The sequence below is a fragment of the Sinohyriopsis cumingii genome, chromosome 3 (genome assembly GCF_028554795.1).
Source record: "Sinohyriopsis cumingii isolate HCF-2022 chromosome 3, ASM2855479v2, whole genome shotgun sequence".
Lineage (NCBI taxonomy): Eukaryota > Metazoa > Mollusca > Bivalvia > Unionida > Unionidae > Sinohyriopsis > Sinohyriopsis cumingii.
The window spans coordinates 138,811,399-138,835,073 of NC_142963.1; the positions used below are offsets into that span (position 1 = coordinate 138,811,399).

The 23,675-nt window shown below is 32.7% G+C and overlaps 1 protein-coding gene across 2 annotated transcripts in view; it reads left to right on the forward strand.

Moving 5' to 3' along the window:
- Nucleotides 1–23,675, forward strand: part of LOC149803949 (inter-alpha-trypsin inhibitor heavy chain H3-like) — a 115,370-nt gene that overhangs the window by 72,586 nt on the left and 19,109 nt on the right. For both annotated transcript variants that reach the window (XM_089953768.1, XM_089953767.1), the window contains exons 7-11: nucleotides 2,634–3,334; nucleotides 7,608–7,731; nucleotides 7,835–7,912; nucleotides 8,605–8,691; nucleotides 13,126–13,182. In XM_089953768.1, the coding sequence (XP_089809894.1) occupies nucleotides 2,634–3,334; nucleotides 7,608–7,731; nucleotides 7,835–7,912; nucleotides 8,605–8,691; nucleotides 13,126–13,182 (1,047 nt within the window). The remainder of the gene's footprint in view (nucleotides 1–2,633; nucleotides 3,335–7,607; nucleotides 7,732–7,834; nucleotides 7,913–8,604; nucleotides 8,692–13,125; nucleotides 13,183–23,675) is intronic.

Here is a 23,675-nt window from a genome sequence, read left to right on the forward strand (position 1 = left end):
CATCTACCACATGTCCACCATAGACCATCTCGACCAAGTGCTTTCTGACGTTGATTTGTCATTATATTAGGTAGCAGAAAGGAGACCTTTAGAGAAAGTTTTAGTTACAACACAGCTTTGGAGACCAATTATACACGGCTTTACGGACTTTTGAGTAGCGGTTCGTGCGTTTTCCAACCGAAAGGGGTCGCACACGATCTCATAACTTGGGCAACAGCCGTTTCGGCTGTTATGATGCCAGTTTCTTGATACCTCGTCACTCTGCCAGACGGCTACTATAATTTTCAATCAGTCACAACGACGATAAAGTTGAGCGCTTCAGGCTTTATATTGTTGTACAGCGACATTACAGAACGGGTCTCAATACTGCTTACCGAACCTGGGGAGCGCGTCCATTTAATCAGTGCGATGCTGCACTCGCTGGTCGACTCTGATAAGCATTGTCGGGGTGTTGTTGTTTGCATCAGAATTTGCCAAAGATATATGAAGGCCCGCTGATGCTGGTTCCCCTGGCACTCCTGTTTTATATACCTATATTACATTAACACAAATGATAATGTCACTGACTGCGGCAGCAGCTCACGTTTGTAAGTTGTACCTGTTGGCTCAGAGGGCTTTGGACAGATACACTGCGTGCGACCAAAGCAGTTTTCGCGGTGCCTACGTGAAGGGTCCTTCTGCCAGCAAACGTTCTGCGTTTTATGCAAAAACATCAGCCTTTAACTCTTTTGGAAACCATAGCCATCCTCAAGTTTATTAAACAACAAACCCAACGAGCCTCGACGGTCCTTCGTACGCGATTACAAATTTGGCGCTGACCATCAATGTCGTAAGACATTATCCTTATGAACTACCGTATGCATTAATGTCGTAAGACACTATCCGTATGAACTACCGTATGCATTAGTGTCGTTCGACACTATCCGTATGAACTACCGTACGCATTAATGTCGTACGACACTATCCGTATGTACTACCGTATGCATTAATGTCATAAGACACTATCAGTATGAACTACCGTATGCATTAATGTCGTACGACACTATCCGTATGAACTACCGTCCGTATGCATTAATGTTGTAAGACACTATCCGTACAAACATCAATGTGGGCTCGTAAGCGAGTATATCTTTAAAAGCAACATTGTATCCCTTTTCAACTAACTCGCTGAGGACATCCGCCAACGTCAAATTAAAAAACTTTGGTTTCGCCCCCTCTGAGAATATGAATAGGTTCGGCAGCTGGTATTGCGGCCCTTTCTAAGGCTTCGTCGAACTGGCTACCTGTAAAGCATCAATAAATCGCCAACACGATAAGCCAACGTGGCTACCGCAATACGAGTAGCTTATAACCATTTTTTTCCACACCAGTATAGAACTCATCAATCGATACGACGTTAGGGCTATGACGTTCTCGTTACCAAAAAGAGAGTTCAACAAACTTTGAAAGTCTGAATATTTGGACACCATGGTAACCGGGTGGGCAGCACGATGTAGGTACCTACACAAGGCGGGCTGAAGGATTATTCCCTCTGACCCGACATGACATGATTTTGTTGATTTTATTAAATGGCACCGTACGAGTGGAACTCGGATTATTTTGGCTGAACCAAAGCCGAAAGCCCTAAACAGGTGCGAAAACGCAAAACAAATATAATTCTGGAAAGGCGTAAAGAATCTCAACTGGCCTTGGAGCGGTATTTCGTTTACTACTAATAATACCCAATGCTACTAATAATACTCAAAAGGCATACAAGAAAAGATAAAGGCAAAAAAGTTTAAAATCCGTAAAATATAATGTCCGCATTCCCAAAAGTTGCATCTGTTAGTCGACTCTTAGGGCAGACTGGGGTTGCTCTAAAACCCCTAACCTCTAACCCATAAGGGGACAATAATTAGTAGTGTACAAAGCGAGTTATACATTAACATTATACGTTTCCTTAATTTGAACATACGGACTAAATTGGGCCAAACCCTTCCTCCCATCTCTTGTATATGAAAATATTAGTTTTGCTCGAGTTTTATCCTCCATCTGGCCTAACATTTTGTTATCCAGGAATTTCTTAAAATTGTTATTCGAATATTATGGGGATAAATTTCAACATACTGTTCGAAGTAGATATTTAATTCTACAATAAAAAAGGTAGGCATGAAGGATTTTCTTTATCATCAAAGTCAAAGATGCAAGGAGTCAAAATCGAGTCTGTCCCCAACTTGAGTAAATAAAATAAATGATTTTATTGGTTGAATGCCAATGATGACGTAGCAGTAAAGTCATGGATTTAAATAACTAATTTCCCTCCTTTTTGTTCATCAAAGCAGAAACGTCTTGTGGTTTTAGATACTGTATTTGCCAATGCTTAACGTGTAGCCATTCAGGAAGAGAGTAGACCAAAAACTGCCGTCGCCAAATACACCGGCAGTTCAGGTTCTACGCTGTTCTCGTGATATAATAAATAGAACGGACCATATAAACCCCGATCTGCTGTGCCATTATGCGCCGACACATTTGGCTTTATTATACGGTTCGTATTCGGATGAGCATGACACATGAGCAACGTGTGTGTGTGTATATATATATATATATATATATATATATATATATATATATATATTTTTTTTTTTTTTTTTCAGGCACTAACATCAACGAGGCTTTGTTGGAAGGCATCAAGCATTTATTTTCGTTAGAAAAATCTAAGTTCCGAACTCCGATGATTGTCTTTCTCACGGACGGCGATGCAACAGTGGGTGAAACTAATTCCGAGATAATTTTGGAAAATATTAAAAAAGAAAACCAAAAGGGACTCATTCCAATTTTTACTCTTGCCTTTGGCGAAGACGCTGATTATAATCTTCTGAAAAATATATCTTCACGAAACTACGGAGTCGCACGAAAAATTTACGAAGCATCGGATTCTATCTTACAAATAACGGGCTTTTACGAGGAAATATCGGCCGCTCTGATGACTGATTTATCATTCCAGTATCTAGAAGGATCCGTTGATAACACTACTGTTACAGAAAACCATTTCAGACACTACTTCGATGGTTCAGAGATGGTTGTGGCAGGGAAAACGTCAGAAGAGGAAACAAAAACCGTTCCCTTAAAAGTTATAGGTAACAGCATAGAGGGCAGCACAGTTTTGAACTTTAATTCTGCTGTTCTGGAGTTTGGAGACTTTATAAACATGACGACTTTGGCTTCCATTGAAAATATCACAGAAAAAGTATGGGCGTATTTAACCATCAAGCAGATTGTGGACAAGCTGAATGCAGCAGATGATGCTGCAGAAAAAAAGTCTCTTAAAGCGTCAGCATTGGCACTGTCCTTGAAGGTGAGTTAATGTATTCGAATACAGTTCGTACTAGAGTATTATTCGCTTCTAAATGCATATACATTATAATTGTAGATAGAAAGATCAGCGTTGACGCTGACCTGATTTGTCAGTAGAGTATATGCTAGGAGATCTTGATCTAAACTGTTCGCTGGTAATTTTAGTTTCAAGGATCAGCGTGCTCAGGTCTGAATTGTCAGTACAATATTTACCGGAAGGCCCGTGCCTACGCGCTTGAAATTAAAGATCGAAAGATCAGCGTAGACTCTGGTTTAATTTAATCTGCATGATGGGATCGGAGTCTACTCTTGAAATTATAGATCGAAGAATCAGCGTAGACTCTGCATGATCTGAGTCTACTCTTGAAATTATAGATCGGTGGATCAGCGTAGACTCTCTGCATGAGTCTACTCGTAAAATTATAGATCGGTTGATCAGCGTAGACTTTGGTGGGATGTGATCTGCATGATATGATTCTACAGTTGCATAGAAGGATGAGCTTTAACTCTGATCTGGCCTTCCAGATAGAACGATCAATGTAGACCGATAACCGACCTTCCAGTATATTGTGTAGCAGCAGATCTGCGGTCTAAGCTGTTTGCTTGATTATAGATAGAAGCTGTTTGCTTGATTATAGATAGAAGAAACAGCGTAAGCTCTGATATGATCTGAACTGTGAGTAAAATATGTGAAGGCAAATCTGGGTATATTTTGTTCGCTTGATGCTATCGACAGAAAGATCAGCTTGGATTCTGATTTGATGCGTTAGTATACTATATTAAGGCATATTTGGGTCTTTATCTGTTCACTTGATATTATAAATAGATGTCGAATATTGGATTTGTCTATTCTTCTCCGCTATTAGTAAAATACAAATTTGCTTAAACGTAGACCTGCTCCGAATAACAGCAGGAAGTGTTTTAAAAGTAGACCTGCTCCCAATGACATCATGAAGTGTTTTAAGAGTAGACCTGCTCCCAAAGACATCATGAAGTGTTTTAAGAGTAGACCTGCTCCCATTGACATCAAGAAGTGGTTTAAGAGTAGACCTGCTCCCAATGACATCATGAAGCGGTTTAAAAGTAGACCTGCTCACAATTACATCATGAAGTGTTTTAAGAGTAGACCTGCTCCCAATGACATGAAGTGTTTTAAGAGTAGACCTGCTCCCAATGACATCAAGAAGTGGTTTAAATTAAAAAAATTACTAAGCTGTGGAGACTTGATGCTCGAGATAGAGATAAAAAATAATTTTTTTTAAAAACCAAAGCAAATTTTTAAACAAATTCAGTTAATGTAATACTTTTCTTGACGACCGGTGTTCTAGTAGTTAGAGCGTACGCCTTGGATGCAGGAGGTCGTTCCTCTTTCTTGACAACCGGTGTTCTAGTAGTTAGAGCGTACGCCTTTGATGCGGGAGGTCGTTCCTCTTTCCAAAACACAAAGTGAAACCACATGGATTTAGAATTTGCATGCCATGATTAACTGACCTTGTTCTCCGTACATATCAACCTATTCACTGGTATTTGGGGTGGGGGGTGGGCTGAATTTCACGACAAAATTGCATAGATAAGATTCAGTATTTTTATACATTGGAAATCAATCAATAAATCACTACATTAATCTATCAGTTTGTCTCTCAATCTGTATACGTGTCTCACTGTATGCTTAACTGTCATTGTACATATATATATATATATATATATATATATATATATATATATATATATATATATATATATATATATAATTATTTATACCACATACATTAAAAATAACATGGCCTTTGAAGTGTTGGTATAAAACAACTTCATATACCAATAGTATTGGTATATCAAATTGTGATTTGCCCATGGCGTATGAATACGCATAATGAAGATGTTTTTATAGCTATTATACTCTCTAAACATGGATATGAATTTCTTGTAATATTACATTTAAAAATGAAAAAATAACAAGAAAATGATTTTCTTGTAAAATATTTTTATAGAAACTAACAATTTTATACAAAAAAAACCCAACCATACTCAATCCAGGAAATAAATATTATTGAGCTCCACCCTGTGTGGTCTGCTGTCATCTCTGTCAACATTGATTATTCCAGTATCTCCCTCTGGCAAAAATCAAACACTGCATCTCTGTGGAAAAAAGAAAACAATGCCATCAGATATGGAGCAAGATGATGAAGCAACATTTAATCTACTAAACTGCGAGTTAATTGGAGAGTTTGAAAGAGACATGGCTGAGACATTTGTAAATGAAAATGATCATTGTGTTAGGGAAGACAGATTTGTACACCATGATCCTGATGATATACTGAAATTTATAGAAAGTAAACAGAATGCAAACACTTTAAAAAAGACACTTTTTGATGTAAGGCTAGTGACATAATTCTTGCAGTCAAAAAATGAATTCAGAAATTTACGCAAGATACACCCATCTGAATTGGATCAGCACCTGGCTGGTTTTATACTCAGTGTTAGGAGAAAAGATGGATCTGAGTTTGAACCGAACAGCTTAACAAGCATCGTCAGCTCCATTGATTGTCACCTTATAATAAAAATAAAAAATGAAAGAAAAGGCAAACATTACAGAAAGAAAGAAATTAACAAACAGAAGTAGCCGACAGTACTTAATTCAGAAATTAAGACACAAAAACATTCCCCCAACTGATATCATGCAAATTTCAGGCCACAAAAACGTACAGTCTATAAACAGCTACTCAAACGTTAGTGAAAAATAACAATCAGACGTACTATAATTACCTGAGCAACACCGGCCACCAAAGTAATGATCCTGTCAACCCCCACCCCCACAACAAAGAAAATTCCAACTGCACAGCAACAGACTGTAGTATATCGAGTTCTCAAACGTGTAATATTTATAGGTTACTGCATTTGTATGGGAAAATAGGAACGAGTTTTCGGAATGAATGCTGCACGAACTTATGAGTGCAGTATATCCTTCCGACAAAACGAGTTCATATTTTCCCATAGAAATGCAGTAACCTTTTTATTATATGCTCACTTTTTTTTATTCTACCTAAGGTTTAATTATATAAACAAAATACACTGCAAGAAACAACGTAAATGAATGAATGCCGTATTCCAGACCAAATACACAAGCGCAGATTTGACATTACAAAATGACATCATTATTAATGCGCACATAACACCGCCCAGATAAATTTAAACTTAGTCGCGCGCTCGACATAACTTTCGAAAGAAAATGGCGTGTCTAGTTAAAATTGAAATTTGCAGTCATATTGTGAATGAATGCGCATTGCAACGACTTTTCCATTTGATCTGAGTGAATATATTTTGGTATTTTGTTTCGATTCGACGAAGGTTTGTGATTTTGGACTGGATTCATCTGTGCAAATTATACATAAAATACATCGGATTGAAGTGGCGCGGGAGAAGCGTGTTTACGTCTGCCAATGTGTTTCTGATTCTGTCATTGAATGTTTGAAATCATAACGTGGGAAAATATGAAGTCTTTCAATTGCAATTTTTAAAAAGACGCAATGGAATTTAATGTGTATTTCATTTTGAGTACAGTAAGAAGGATGCAATTGCACTTATCATCGAAATTACAGCACACTTTCAAAATGTGTAATCCAGATTGAAAACCTATGACATGGCTCATGTAATTCGGATTTGCAGAATTAAGAAAAAACATTTTGAGGAAATTCAGGATGTAAAACTGTAAGTATATTTTATTTTGCCATTCTTATCACCAAGATAAAGAATACAGTATATTCTTTGTCACTTGTATGTTATTTGTAAGGACATAATCGTCCGTCTTTTATATAATGTAGCTAGCCTAAATCCGTAACATTGTATCAACGCGGAATGTGCCAAAACAGCTGTTTGTTTTTTTTTTTTGCAGTCCACGAAACATGTTTTAGTTCATTCAGAAACAAATTTAAATAACCACAATGTAAAGAGCTTCTTACGCGAGTGTATATGATTTGTTTACAAATCAAAAGTGCTGGTGTCTGCGTCATTGTTTGTTTACAATAGAAAGTAGTTCCTTTATTCACGTGAATGCTGTATGTGTATTGTCGCGCGCGTTCAGTATCGGGGAATACTGAACGATTCCGACAGTGTAAAGTTAACGGGGGAAAAAATGAGCATACAATAATCAGCAGAATCAGATTATCAGCAACCCATTCTACGGATCAAACATCACCGTACAAAATATATTTGTTATGAACCTAACGGAAAAGATGAACGAGATCCCTAACTGGGTCAACTTATATATATTTCAGTATAAGTTTGTTACTCCCCTAACGTCCATGGTTGTGACGAAGCCAGACACTCAAGGCGAGGCAACTAGGAATGTGAATTACTCAGCATCGTTTCAGGACGACATGAAATCAAGTTCTTCTTTAGGTAAGTATCGTCAAAGAACTAGTACTGTACATAAAAAAGAGTACATATTTTTTATTGCTAATGTTGTCAGTTGTTTTATTGTAATTTTTTTCCTTACATATAGGAAATGCCCAATCACTAAATGCGGCAACGTTTTTCCGAACGGCACAAGCCTCGCCAGTCGCAAAATTAAGTGTTCAAGGTAAGTCATATATTTTCACTTTTACAAATACAATTGCCAGACTGCCGGGACAAGCTCAAATTGGGTTCCGGCAATCTCTAATTTGCATAAGGATTTGCTGAAGCCAAGGTTCTAAGTTAGCCTCGGGCAGTCTGACACTCTGAACAACTGGCTTTTCAAAGATTATTTTCATGCGTGTCGGCGAATTAAATGCGATTATGTGTTGATTACTTAAAATACAAGTGACATTTCTTTAAAGGTGTGTGTTTGCAAACAAAAGGCACCTGGCGCTTATGATTATCTGTCAGGAGTTCATTTCGAAGCGTGATTATGTTAGGAAACTGTAGCACCCGCAGGCAGCGTTATCGTACTCATTACAAGAGGCTCGATACATACCGCTTGGCAAACTATCAAACAGACAAATGCACGTGTTCTCATATCATTCTGAAAAGTCTGATTCTCAGATATTTTGATGCATGTTGCCAATTTGAAGGTGCCAAAAAGAGATACAAAGGGAACAACATATACAGCGATTTCCAAAATGTTGTCCTAATGTTTTACTCATCTTGGGTTATTATGTTTTGGCTAACTTTGTCAATAGCAAGTTCAATATCTTACGTAATATGTACAAAAAATGTATGTATGTATGTATGTATGTATGTATGTAGTTTGCTACTGTTGACCAACTACCATTATAATTTGTATTTCCTCAGATGTACAAGCTGTCTCATCCCTACAGACGATGCGTCCATCTGTTGATATTTATGATGCAACACCAGTTGCACTATTAAGTTTTAAACGTAAGTCACATATTTTTACTTTATATATGTGTGTGTCAGTGTGTGTGTGTGTGTGTGCATTTGCTTATTGCAAAATTGGAAAAGTTGAATGGCTGATCATTTACGCATTTAGGACCACGAAGTCAGTAATATATTTGCTCTTTAAATATAATTAAATATTCTATATAAAAACAAGGAGGAAAAAGAAAAAGTGTCTCACAAAGAATGAAAACTTATGAACTATTCGGCACGGCTGCATCACTAAATTTGAGTCCCACCACCAAGCACCACTAATCGAGGTTGAGTTTCAGTTTGAAAAATCCTTTTTATGATACCTAATGGACTGAAGCCTACAACATAAATATATGCAAGAGTAGTTGCAAGACATTACACATATACACACCACTAATGTACGCCTAGAGGAGTTTCAAGACATTACACATACACTCACCACTGATGTACACCAAGAGCAGTTTCAAGACAGTACACATACACACACAACTTATGTACACCAAGAGTAGTTTCAAGACAGTACACATACACACACAGCTTATGTACACCAAGAGTAGTTTCAAGACAGTACACACACACACACACACACACCACTTATGTACACTTAGAAGAGTTTCAAGACAGTGTCACGTACACACACCAATGATGTACACATAGAGGAGTTTCAAGACATTACACATACACATACCACTTATGTACATCAAGAGGAGTTGCATGACATTACATCACTGATGTACACATAATTACCAGATACTACACATACACACCACTGATGTACACACAATTGCCAGATACTACACATACACACCACTGATGTACACCTAGATGGGTTGCATGACATTACACATACCCACACCAGTGATGTACACCAAGAGTAGTTTCAAGACATTACACATACACACACCACTTATGTACACCAATAGTAGTTGTATGACATTATATATACACACACCACTGATGTACACCAAAAATAATTGCATGACATTACACATACCCACACCAGTGATGTACACCAAGAGACGTTTCAAGACATTAAATATACACACACCACTGATGTACACCAATAGTAGTTGTATGACATTATATATACACACACCACTGATGTACACCAAAAATAATTGCATGACATTGCACATACACACACCACTAATTGTTGTTGTCGTTGTTGTAGGGTTTAACGCCATTTTTCAGCACATGATAGGCCATGCATGGCGGCCAGTATTAATGGTGGAGGAAGAACCCGGGAAAACCCTGGGAAAAACCAGCGACCCACGATAAGCTACTGGCAAGCTTTCTCACATACCCACATTGGCCGAATCCTGGACTCAAACCCACGCAGACAGAGTTGAGATGGCAGTGATCCGTAACGGAGAGCGCTTTAGACCACTCGGCCACTCGGCCCCCCCCCGCCCACCACTAATGTACACCAAGAGGAATTGCATGATATTACACATACCCACACCAGTGATGTACACCAAGAGACTTTTCAAGACATTACACATACACACACCACTTATGTACACCAATAGTAGTTGTATGACATTATATATACACACACCACTGATGTACACCAAAAATAATTGCATGACATTACACATACACACACCACTAATGTACACCAAGAAGAGTTGCATGACGTTACAAATACACACACCACTAATGAACGCCTAGATGAGTTTCAAAACATTACACGTACACACACCAATGATGTACACCTAGTTGGTTTTTGGTGTAGAAAATCTACACATTTTTAGGAATTAAAGCTTTACAGCATTTATAAAGCTAATGAGGATCGAAGACACTTTGCATGAACAACCGTGGTTAAGAAACTAAATAATAAAGAAACTGAAATAATAACGAACTTGAAGAAATAACAGAACTTAATTTTAACTATTATTTACATATGTTTTCAAAGAACACAAGAATCGACGTGACAAGATGCAGTTTTATCAAGTTTAAATGCTTGTTTACAAAGGTTTTGTACGAGTTTTCAATGATAGTAACTTGATAAAATTGTCCAAAGTCATGTTTTTCTGTCTAGCATTGATGATGAATCTGTTACCAAAATTAATTCTGACGTCTAGAGTTTCTCATATAGTTCAGAACAAATGTTACTCCCATGTAAAAACTAAAATAATCATAAGATATACACTCGTTCGGGATATAGAAAACCCACCCGAAGGTCATATCTTGTTGGCAGGAAAAATACTTTGTTTTGTTATTTCTAAATTTTGCATCAAATAGTATGACGTCAGTCATAATACATGACATTTTCAAATGTAATTTATTTATAATGGCCATCCATTGGATCCAAAATGTTCGTCTCATGTCAGCAGGTGCACTATTGTGAGATAGATTTTTCTCTCATCCCTATACAGTTTTGATATTGCTATCCATAAGAGAAAGTTATGTGCCAATACATTATGACCCTTGAGTGGGATATTTATTTATCTCATATGACTTTAAAACATAGGAAAACTACATTTAGAATACATAGGATTTCAAGAAATAAGCTTGTCTCATCTCATCTGTTACAAAATATGATTCAAATGCTTTTGAGGTATGCTACCCGTAGAGAGAAAACATCGTAGGTAGCAAACGGATTATTTGTTAAACCATTTTTGTTTCCGAGGCAGACTTTTTAATGTACTGGGAGACATATTTAGGTACCTATGTGACTATAAACTTAGACAACAGTTACTTTCAATCTATCCTGCCTGAGAAAACAAATCAATGAAGGACAACAAAATCTTTAAAAGTCTTTTGCTTTTCCTATTTTTCTTGCCTTATTAATTTCTTTGTGTATCGATTGTCGGGATTTTGTAATTTTTTAATGACTTGTTATTCCCGTTTCTTATTATTTATCAATAAGAATACCAACATTTACAGTATTTAGGAATTCTAAGGAAAACTAACAAAATTGTTTGAAACGATCTGAATAGTTTGTCATTACTTTTTGTTTCTTTACACCTGTCAATAAACGTACTTCAGGTCTTTAAAATGAGCCGCAGCTGCACGTGCAGCACGTCTGACATGTACATATATATGCTTTTGATGTAACATAGGGAATTGGCAGTGACGCAAAACTGGGCGAGAAGGAGAACAATTCCGCCACTGCGCAAAGAGCATACGGTGAAGTCCAGGTGCTCTTAAAGTACTCTCTACCTTACCGTACCTATTTACCTTGCCTTGCCTTAAATAACATTATACAAAGTATCAGAAATAAGCAAAACCCCTGCAAGTTTTATAAAACTTAACAAATAATTTAATTCTCAAAGTTATAAAATGAACATGTAAGACGAACGAACAGTATTGTAAATCAAATCCAAAATTAATTCTGGAAGTTCTAGCACAAGTCCAAAGTATAGAGTTCCGAGTGAGTTTCTGTGGTTTTTCGAATTAAAGTCCAGGTCTTGAAAGTGTTGATAGACCAGTAGTCTGAAATGTTTCGACGTGCTAATAGTCTTGATGATTTTCAACGCTACCATCCATTATTCTTTTGAAATAATTCACAATAACCCCCAAAGTCATATTTTAGTCCTAAGCCAATGAGCACTTTGTAATTCCAATGAATATTTTAAAAACACGATCCCTTTCAATTTCAGTCTCAATACAACATTAAATACATCTGCAGACCGAAAATAAAATAAGAACATTAATAAAATTTGACTCGGGAATAACTGTTCACTTCTTCATCTTTATATAAATCTCCACGAGTCTATTATGCCTCTATGTCGCAATTCATCCCACATGACTTGTGTCAAAACACAACCCACCCGACTTGATCAATAAATGGAAAAATACCTCAAACTGTAAACGGGTGTATAATATTCAACCAAACCCGAATAAACAACCTATTTTTAGTCCATTATCTTAAAACAGAAACTACACCGATGGACAAAAGTTAGATTGTCAGAATCATGCATTATTTTACGATATTGCACTCACAGGCACTTCATATTGCACTCACATGTGCCATTAGTGTATTAAACACTATTTTGTAAACAAATCATGTACACTCACGTAGTAGACGCTTTACGTATTGGTTGATTAAATTTGTATATGAATGAACTAAAGCAGCTGTTTCATGGATTGCCACATACTAGCTGCTTTGCCACATTCCGCGTTAACTTTTTTGATACAAAGTTTCGGATTTATGCTAGAGATAGACGCCAGACAGATCTGGATCCCTACAAATAACATGCAAGAGACAAAGTATAAACGTGTCTTATTTAGCTGGTAAAAAGAATGGCAAAAAATATACTTACAGTTTTACATCCCGAATTTCCTCAAAATGGATATTTTAAGTTCTGCAAATCCGAATTACATAGATAGATATATTCGTCATGCGTCTTCCTTATTTTAAAACTAAATGCGTTTTCTTCTTTCTTCTTGAGGTTAAGGCTTTGAGGAAATCATTGCGTCTCATAACTTTATTTGTAGCGAGTCCACTGACCACTATGCAGACTAGACTTGGAACGACATCTGGTAGGAACCTTGGTAAGTCAGTATTAGCAGCAAAATAAATAATTTCTGTATAAAATAAATATAATAAGAATTTTAACAAATGGTTAGACATCATGGCATGTTTTGCTGAATATATTATAAGATGAAAGCTGTATCTCTATCTACTTGTAATGCAACGTATACACACAGAATCACATTCCAGTAAAGCACACACACACACACACACACACACACACACACACACATATATATATATATATATATATATATATATATATATATATATATATATATATATATATATATATATATATATATATATATATATATATATATATATAGAGAGAGAGAGAGAGAGAGAGAGACTAATGTCTGGTGACTAATTGTGGAAAGAGTATTTTTTATACTAAATCAGATGGAGACTAATTACTGTTTCATCTTTTTGAACATAAACCAAGCAGTAGAGAGAGAGAGAGAGAGAGAGACTAATGTCTGGTGACTAATTGTGGAAAGAGTATTTTTTATACTAAATCAGATGGAGACTAATTACTGTTTCATCTTTTTGAATATAAACCAAGCAGTAGATAATTGTAATTGGGGATCCTGGTTGTAATTAGGCTGCATTGACCAATTAATTTCTGCTTTTTTGCCAGATGCATTTTAATGCACTAGTACAGTAGAGTCACAAGTTTGAGCTCCATGTCAAACTTTGGACCACTCCGCAACCATGTTTTGGTTGTAAGCCTTGTGTACTTAAGATCAGGTATCAAATGAAGAAACTGTCTGAGCACAAACCCTATACTCAAACTCGAAATTCGAACATTTTGAATGGTAATAACGGTATTCACAACATAGGTATAACTGACACACTTAATATTGCTGCATTAAAAAAGTTAAATGTTGAATTTCCATACTCAGTATTACCAGATTATACTGTAGGGTGATCACACTTAATAACACGTATTAAAGGTCGAATTACAGCACTAAATAACACGTATTAAAGGTCGAATTACAGCACTTAATATTACCACATATTAAAGGTCGAATTACAACACTTAATATTGCCACATATTAAAGGTCGAATTACAGCACTTAATATTGCCACATATTAAAGGTCGAATTACAGCACTTAATATTACCACATATTAAAGGTCGAATTACAACACTTAATATTACCACATATTAAAGATCGAATTACAGCACTTAATATTACCACATATTAAAGATCGAATTACAACACTTAATATTGCCACATATTAAAGGTCGAATTACAGCACTTATTATTACCACATATTAAAGGTCGAATTAGAATACTTAATATTACCATATATTAAAAATCGAATTACAACACTTAATATTACCACATATTAAATGTCGAATTCCAATACTTAATATTACCATATATTAAAAATCGAATTACAACACTTATTATTACCACATATTAAAGGTCGAATTACAATACTTAATATTACAATATATTAAAAATCGAACTACAACACTTATTATTACCACATATTAAAGGTCGAATTACAATACTTAATATTACCATATATTAAAAATCGAATTACAACACCTAATATTACCACATATTAAATGTCGAATTCCAACACTTAATATTACCATATATTAAAAATCGAATTACAACACGTATTATTACCACATATTAAAGATCGAATTACAACACTTAATATTGCCACATATTAAAGGTCAAATTACAGCACTTAATATTGCCACATATTAAAGGTCGAATTACAGCACTTAATATTACCAAATATTAAAGATCGAATTACAGCACTTAATATTACCACAAATTAAAGGTCGAATTATAGCACTTATTATTACCACATATTAAAGGTCGAATTACAACACTTAATATTACCATATATTAAAGATCGAATTACAACACTTAATATTACCACATATTAAAGATCGAATTACAACACTTAATATTACCACATATTAAAGGTCGAATTACAACACTTAATATTACCAAATATTAAAGATCGAATTACAGCACTTAATATTACCACATATTAAAGATCGAATTACAACACTTAATATTGCTACATATTAAAGGTCAAATTACAGCACTTAATATTGCCACATATTAAAGATCGAATTACAACACTTAATATTGCCACATATTAAAGGTAAAATTACAGCACTTAATATTGCCACATATTAAAGGTCGAATTACAGCACTTAATATTACCACATGTTAAAGGTCAAATTACAGCACTTAATATTACCACATATCAAAGGTCGAATTACAACACTTAATATTACCACATATTAAAGGTCGAATTACAACACTTAATATTACCACATATTAAAGGTCGAATTACAACACTTAATATTACCATATATTAAAAGTCGAATTCCAACACCTAATATTACCACATATTAAAGGTCGAATTACAACACTTATTATTACCAAATATTAAAGATCGAATTACAGCACTTAATATTACCACAAATTAAAGATCGAATTACAACACTTAATATTACCATATGTTAAAAGTCGAATTCCAACACCTAATATTACCACATATTAAAGGTCGAATTACAACACTTAATATTACCACATATTAAAGGTCGAATTACAACACTTAATATTACCACATATTAAAGGTCGAATTACAACACTTAATATTACCATATATTAAAAGTCGAATTCCAACACCTAATATTACCACATATTAAAGGTCGAATTACAACACTTATTATTACCACATATTAAAGGTCAAATTACAACACCTAATATTACCATATATTAAAAGTCGAATTCCAACACCTAATATTACCACATATTAAAGGTCGAATTACAACACTTAATATTACCATATATTAAAAGTCGAATTCCAACACTTAATATTACCACATATTAAAGGTCGAATTACAACACTTAATATTACCATATATTAAAAGTCGAATTCCAACACCTAATATTACCACATATTAAAGGTCGAATTCCAACACTTAATATTACCATATATTAAAAGTCGAATTACAACACCTACTATTACCACATATTAAAAGTCGAATTACAACACTTAATATTACCACATATTAAAGGTCGAATTACAACACTTAATATTACCACATATTAAAGGTCGAATTACAACACTTATTATTACCACATATTAAAGATCGAATTGCAGCACTTAATATTACCACATATTAAAGATCGAATTACAGCACTTAATATTACCATATATTAAAGGTCGAATTACAGTACTTAATATTACCACATGTTAAAGGTCAAATTACAAAACTTAATATTACCACATATTACATGTCGAATTACAACACTTAATATTACCAAATATTAAAGATCGAATTGCAGCACTTAATATTACCACATATTAAAGGGCGAATTACAGCACTTATTATTACCACATATTAAAGGTTGAATTATAGCACTTAATATTACCACATGTTAAAGGTCAAATTACAAAACTTAATATTACCACATATTAAAGGTCGAATTACAACACTTAATATTACCAAATATTAAAGATCGAATTACAGCACTTAATATTACCACATATTAAAGATCGAATTACAGCACCTAATATTACCACATGTTAAAGGTCGAATTACAACACTTAATATTACCACATATTAAAGGTCGAATTACAACACTTAATATTACCACATATTAAAGGTCGAATTACAACACTTAATATTACCACATATTAAAGGTCAAATTACAACACCTTATATTACCATATCTTAAAAGTCGAATTCCAACACCTAATATTACCATATATTAAAGGTCGAATGCCAACACTTAATATTACCATATATTAAAGGTCAAATTGGAACACTTAATTTTACCAAATATTAAAGATCGAATTACAGCACTTAATATTACCATATATTAAAGATCGAATTACAACACTTAATATTACCACATATTAAAGATCGAATTACAACACTTAATATTACCACATATTAAAGATCGAATTACAACACTTAATATTACCAAATATTAAAGATCGAATTGCAGCACTTAATATTACCACATATTAAAGATCGAATTACAGCACTTAATATTACCACATAATTAAAGTCGAATTACAACACCTAATATTACCACATATTAAAGGTCGAATTACAACACTTAATATTACCACATATTAAAGATCGAATTACAGCACTTAATATTACCATATATCAAAGATCGAATTACAACACTTAATATTACCACATATTAAAGGTCGAATTACAACACTTAATATTACCAAATATTAAAGATCGAATTGCAGCACTTAATATTACCACATATTAAAGATCGAATTACAGCACTTAATATTACCATATATTAAAGGTCGAATTACAGCACTTAATATTACCACATGTTAAAGGTCAAATTACAAAACTTAATATTACCACATATTAAATGTCGAACTACAGCACTTAATATTACCAAATATTAAAGATCGAATTGCAGCACTTAATATTACCACATATTAAAGGGCGAATTACAGCACTTATTATTACCACATATTAAAGGTTGAATTACAGCACTTAATATTACCACATGTTAAAGGTCAAATTACAAAACTTAATATTACCACATATTAAAGGTCGAATTACAACACTTAATATTACCAAATATTAAACATCGAATTACAGCACTTAATATTACCACATATTAAAGATCGAATTACAGCACTTAATATTGCCACATATTAAAGGGCGAATTACAGCACTTATTATTACCACATATTAAAGGTCGAATTACAACACTTAATATTACCACATATTAAAGGTCGAATTACAACACTTAATATTACCACATATTAAAGGTCGAATTACAACACTTATTATTACCACATATTAAAGATCGAATTGCAGCACTTAATATTACCACATATTAAAGATCGAATTACAGCACTTAATATTACCATATATTAAAGGTCGAATTACAGCACTTAATATTACCACATGTTAAAGGTCAAATTACAAAACTTAATATTACCACATATTAAATGTCGAATTACAACACTTAATATTACCAAATATTAAAGATCGAATTGCAGCACTTAATATTACCACATATTAAAGGGTGAATTACAGCACTTATTATTACCACATATTAAAGGTTGAATTACAGCACTTAATATTACCACATGTTAAAGGTCAAATTACAAAACTTAATATTACCACATATTAAAGGTCGAATTACAACACTTAATATTACCAAATATTAAAGATCGAATTACAGCACTTAATATTACCACATATTAAAGATCGAATTACAGCACCTAATATTACCACATGTTAAAGGTCGAATTACAACACTTAATATTACCACATATTAAAGGTCGAATTACAACACTTAATATTACCACATATTAAAGGTCGAATTACAACACTTAATATTACCACATATTAAAGGTCAAATTACATCACCTTATATTACCATATCTTAAAAGTCGAATTCCAACACCTAATATTACCATCTATTAAAGGTCGAATGCCAACACTTAATATTACCATATATTAAAGGTCAAATTGGAACACTTAATTTTACCAAATATTAAAGATCGAATTACAGCACTTAATATTACCATATATTAAAGATCGAATTCCAACACTTAATATTACCACATATTAAAGGTCGAATTACAACACTTAATATTACCAAATATTAAAGATCGAATTGCAGCACTTAATATTACCACATATTAAAGATCGAATTACAGCACTTAATATTACCACATATTAAAAGTCGAATTACAACACCTAATATTACCACATATTAAAGGTCGAATTACAACACTTAATATTACCACATATTAAAGATCGAATTACAGCACTTAATATTACCATATATTAAAGATCGAATTACAACACTTAATATTACCACATATTAAAGGTCGAATTACAACACTTAATATTACCAAATATTAAAGATCGAATTGCAGCACTTAATATTACCACATATTAAAGATCGAATTACAGCACTTAATATTACCATATATTAAAGGTCGAATTACAGCACTTAATGTTACCACATGTTAAAGGTCAAATTACAAAACTTAATATTACCACATATTAAATGTCGAATTATAACACTTAATATTACCAAATATTAAAGATCGAATTGCAGCACTTAATATTACCACATATTAAAGGGCGAATTACAGCACTTATTATTACCACATATTAAAGGTTGAATTACAGCACTTAATATTACCACATGTTAAAGGTCAAATTACAAAACTTAATATTACCACATATTAAAGGTCGAATTACAACACTTAGTATTACCAAATATTAAAGATCGAATTACAGCACTTAATATTACCACATATTAAAGATCGAATTACAGCACTTAATATTGCCACATATTAAAGGGCGAATTACAGCACTTATTATTACCACATATTAAAGGTCGAATTACAACACTTGATATTACCACATATTAAAGGTCGAATTACAACACTTAATATTACCACATATTAAAGATTGAATTACAACACTTCATATTACCACATATTAAAGGTCGAATTACAGCACTTACTATTACCACATATTAAAGATCGAATTACAACACCTAATATTATCACATATTAAAGGTCGAATTACAACACTTAATTTTACCACATATTAAAGGTCGAATTACAACACTTAATATTACCACATATTAAACATCGAATTACAACACTTAATATTACCACATATTAAAGATCGAATTACTGCACCTAATATTACCACATATTAAAGGTCGAATTACAACACTTAATATTACCATATATTAAAGGTCAAATTGCAACACTTAATATTACCACATATTAATGGTCGAATTCCAACACTTAATATTACCATATATTAAAAGTCGAATTACAACACCTAATATTACCAGATATTAAAGGTCGAATTACAACACTTAATATTACCACATATCAAAGGTCGAATTACAACACTTACTATTACCACATATTAAATATCGAATTACAACACTTAATATTGCCACATATTAAAGGTCGAATTACAGCACTTAATATTGCCACATATTAAAGGTTGAATTATAGCACTTAATATTACCACATGTTAAAGGTCAAATTAGAGCACTTAATATTACCACATATTAAAGGTAGAATTACAACACTTAATATTACCAAATAGTAAAGATCCAATTACAGCTCTTAATATTACCACATATTAAAGATCGAATTCCCACACCTAATATTACCACATATTAAAGGTCGAATTACAACACTTAATATTACCACATATTAAAGGTCGAATTAGAGCACTTAATGTTACCACATATTAAAGGTCGAATTACAACACTTAATATTACCATATATTAAGAGTCGAATTCCAACACCTAATATTACCACATATTAAAGGTCGAATTACAACACTTATTATTACCACATAATAAATGTCAAATTACAACACCTAATATTACCATATATTAAAAGTCGAATTCCAACACCTAATATTACCACATATTAAAGGTCGAATTACAACACTTAATATTACCGTATATTTTAAGTCGAATTCCAACACTTAATATTACCATATATTAAAGGTCAAATTGCAACACTTAATGTTACCAAATATTAAAGATCGAATTACAGCACTTAATATTACCACATATTAAAGATCGAATTACAACACTTAATATTACCACATATTAAAGGTCGAATTACAACACTTAATATTACCAAATATTAAAGATCGAATTACAGCACTTAATATTACCACATATTAAAGATCGAATTACAACACTTAATATTGCCACATATTAAAGATCGACTTACAACACTTAATATTACCACATATTAAAGGTCGAATTACAGCACTTACTATTACCACATATTAAAGATCGAATTACAACACTTAATATTGCCACATATTAAAGATCGAATTACAACACTTAATATTACCACATATTAAAGGTCCAATTACAGCACTTAATATTGCCACATATTAAAGGTTGAATTACAGCACTTAATATTACCACATGTTAAAGGTCAAATTTCAGCACTTAATATTACCACATATTAAAGGTCGAATTACAACACTTAATATTACCAAATATTAAAGATCGAATGACAGCACTTAATATTACCACATATTAAAGATCGAATTACAGCACTTATTATTACCTCATATTAAAGGTCGAATTACAACACTTAATATTACCACATATTAAAAGTCGAATTCCAACACCTAATATTACCACATATTAAAGGTCGAATTACAACACTTAATATTACCACATATTAAAGGTCGAATTACAACACTTAATATTAACACATATTAAAGATCGAATTACAACACTTAATATTACCACATATTAAAGGTCGAATTACAGCACTTACTATTACCACATATTAAAGATCGAATTACAACACCTAATATTACCACATATTAAAGGTCGAATTACAACACTTAATATTACCATATATTAAAGATCGAATTACAACACTTAATATTACCACATATTAAAGGTCGAATTACAACCCTTAATATTACCAAAGATTAAAGATCGAATTGCAGCACTTAATATTACCACATATTAAAGATCGAATTACAGCACTTAATATTACCATATATTAAAGGTCGAATTACAGCACTTAATATTACCACATGTTAAAGGTCAAATTACAAAACTTAATATTACCACATATTAAAGGTCGAATTACAACACTTAATATTACCAAATATTAAAGATCGAATTGCAGCACTTAATATTACCACATATTAAAGGGCGAATTACAGCACTTATTATTACCACATCTTAAAGGTTGAATTACAGCACTTAATATTACCACATCTTAAAGGTCAAATTACAAAACTTAATATTACCACATATTAAAGGTCGAATTACAACACTTAATATTACCAAATATTAAAGATCGAATTACAGCACTTAATATTACCACATATTAAAGGTCGAATTACAGCACTTAATATTGCCACATATTAAAGGGCGAATTACAGCACTTATTAGTACCACATATTAAAGGTCGAATTACAACACTTAATATTACCATATATTAAAAGTCGAATTCCAACACCTAATATTACCACATATTAAAGGTCGAATTACAACACTTGATATTACCACATATTAAAGGTCGAATTACAACACTTAATATTATCACATATTAAAGGTCGAATTACAACACTTAATATTACCACATATTAAAGGTCGAATTACAGCACTTACTATTACCACATATTAAAGATCGAATTGCAACACCTAATATTACCACATATTAAAGGTCGAATTACAACACTTAATATTACCACATATTAAAGGTCGAATTACAACACTTAATATTACCACATATTAAAGATCGAATTACAACACTTAATATTACCACATATTAAAGATCGAATTACTGCACCTAATATTACCACATATTAAAGTTCGAATTACAACACTTAATATTACCATATATTAAAGGTCAAATTACAACACCTAATATTACCACATATTAATGGTCGAATTCCAACACTTAATATTACCATATATTAAAAGTCGAATTACAACACTTAATATTACCACATATTAATGGTCGAAATACAGCACTTAATATTACCACATATTAAAGGTCGAATTACAACACTTAATATTACCACATATTAAAGGTCGAATTACAACACTTAATATTACCATATATTAAAAGTCGAATTCCAAAACCTAATATTACCACATATTAAAGGTCGAATTACAACACTTAATATTACCACATATTAAAGGTCAAATTACAACACTTACTATTACCACATATTAAAGGTCGAATTACAACACTTAATATTACCACATATTAAAGGTCGAATTACAACACTTAATATTACCATATATTAAAAGTCGAATTCCAACACCTAATATTACCACATATTAAAGGTCGAATTACAACACTTAATATTTCCACATATTAAATATCGAATTACAGCACTTAATATTACCACATATTAAAGATCGAATTACAACACTTAATATTGCCACATATTAAATGTCGAATTACAGCACTTAATATTGCCACATATTAAAGGTTGAATTATAGCACTTAATATTACCACATGTTAAAGGTTAAATTAGAGCACTTAATATTACCACATATTAAAGGTCGAATTACAACACTTAATATTACCAAATAGTAAAGATCGAATTACAGCCCTTAATATTACCACATATTAAAGATCGAATTACAACACTTAATATTGCCACATATTAAAGGTCGAATTACAGCACTTAATATTGCCACATATTAAAGGTCGAATTACAGCACTTATTATTACCACATATTAAAGGTCGAATTACAACACTTAATATTACCATATATTAAAAGTCGAATTCCCACACCTAATATTACCACATATTAAAGGTCGAATTACAACACTTAATATTACCACATATTAAAGGTCGAATTACAACACTTAATATTACCAAATATTAAAGATCGAATTACAGCACTTAATATTACCACATATTAAAGGTCGAATTACAGCACTTAATATTGCCACATATTAAAGGGCGAATTACAGCA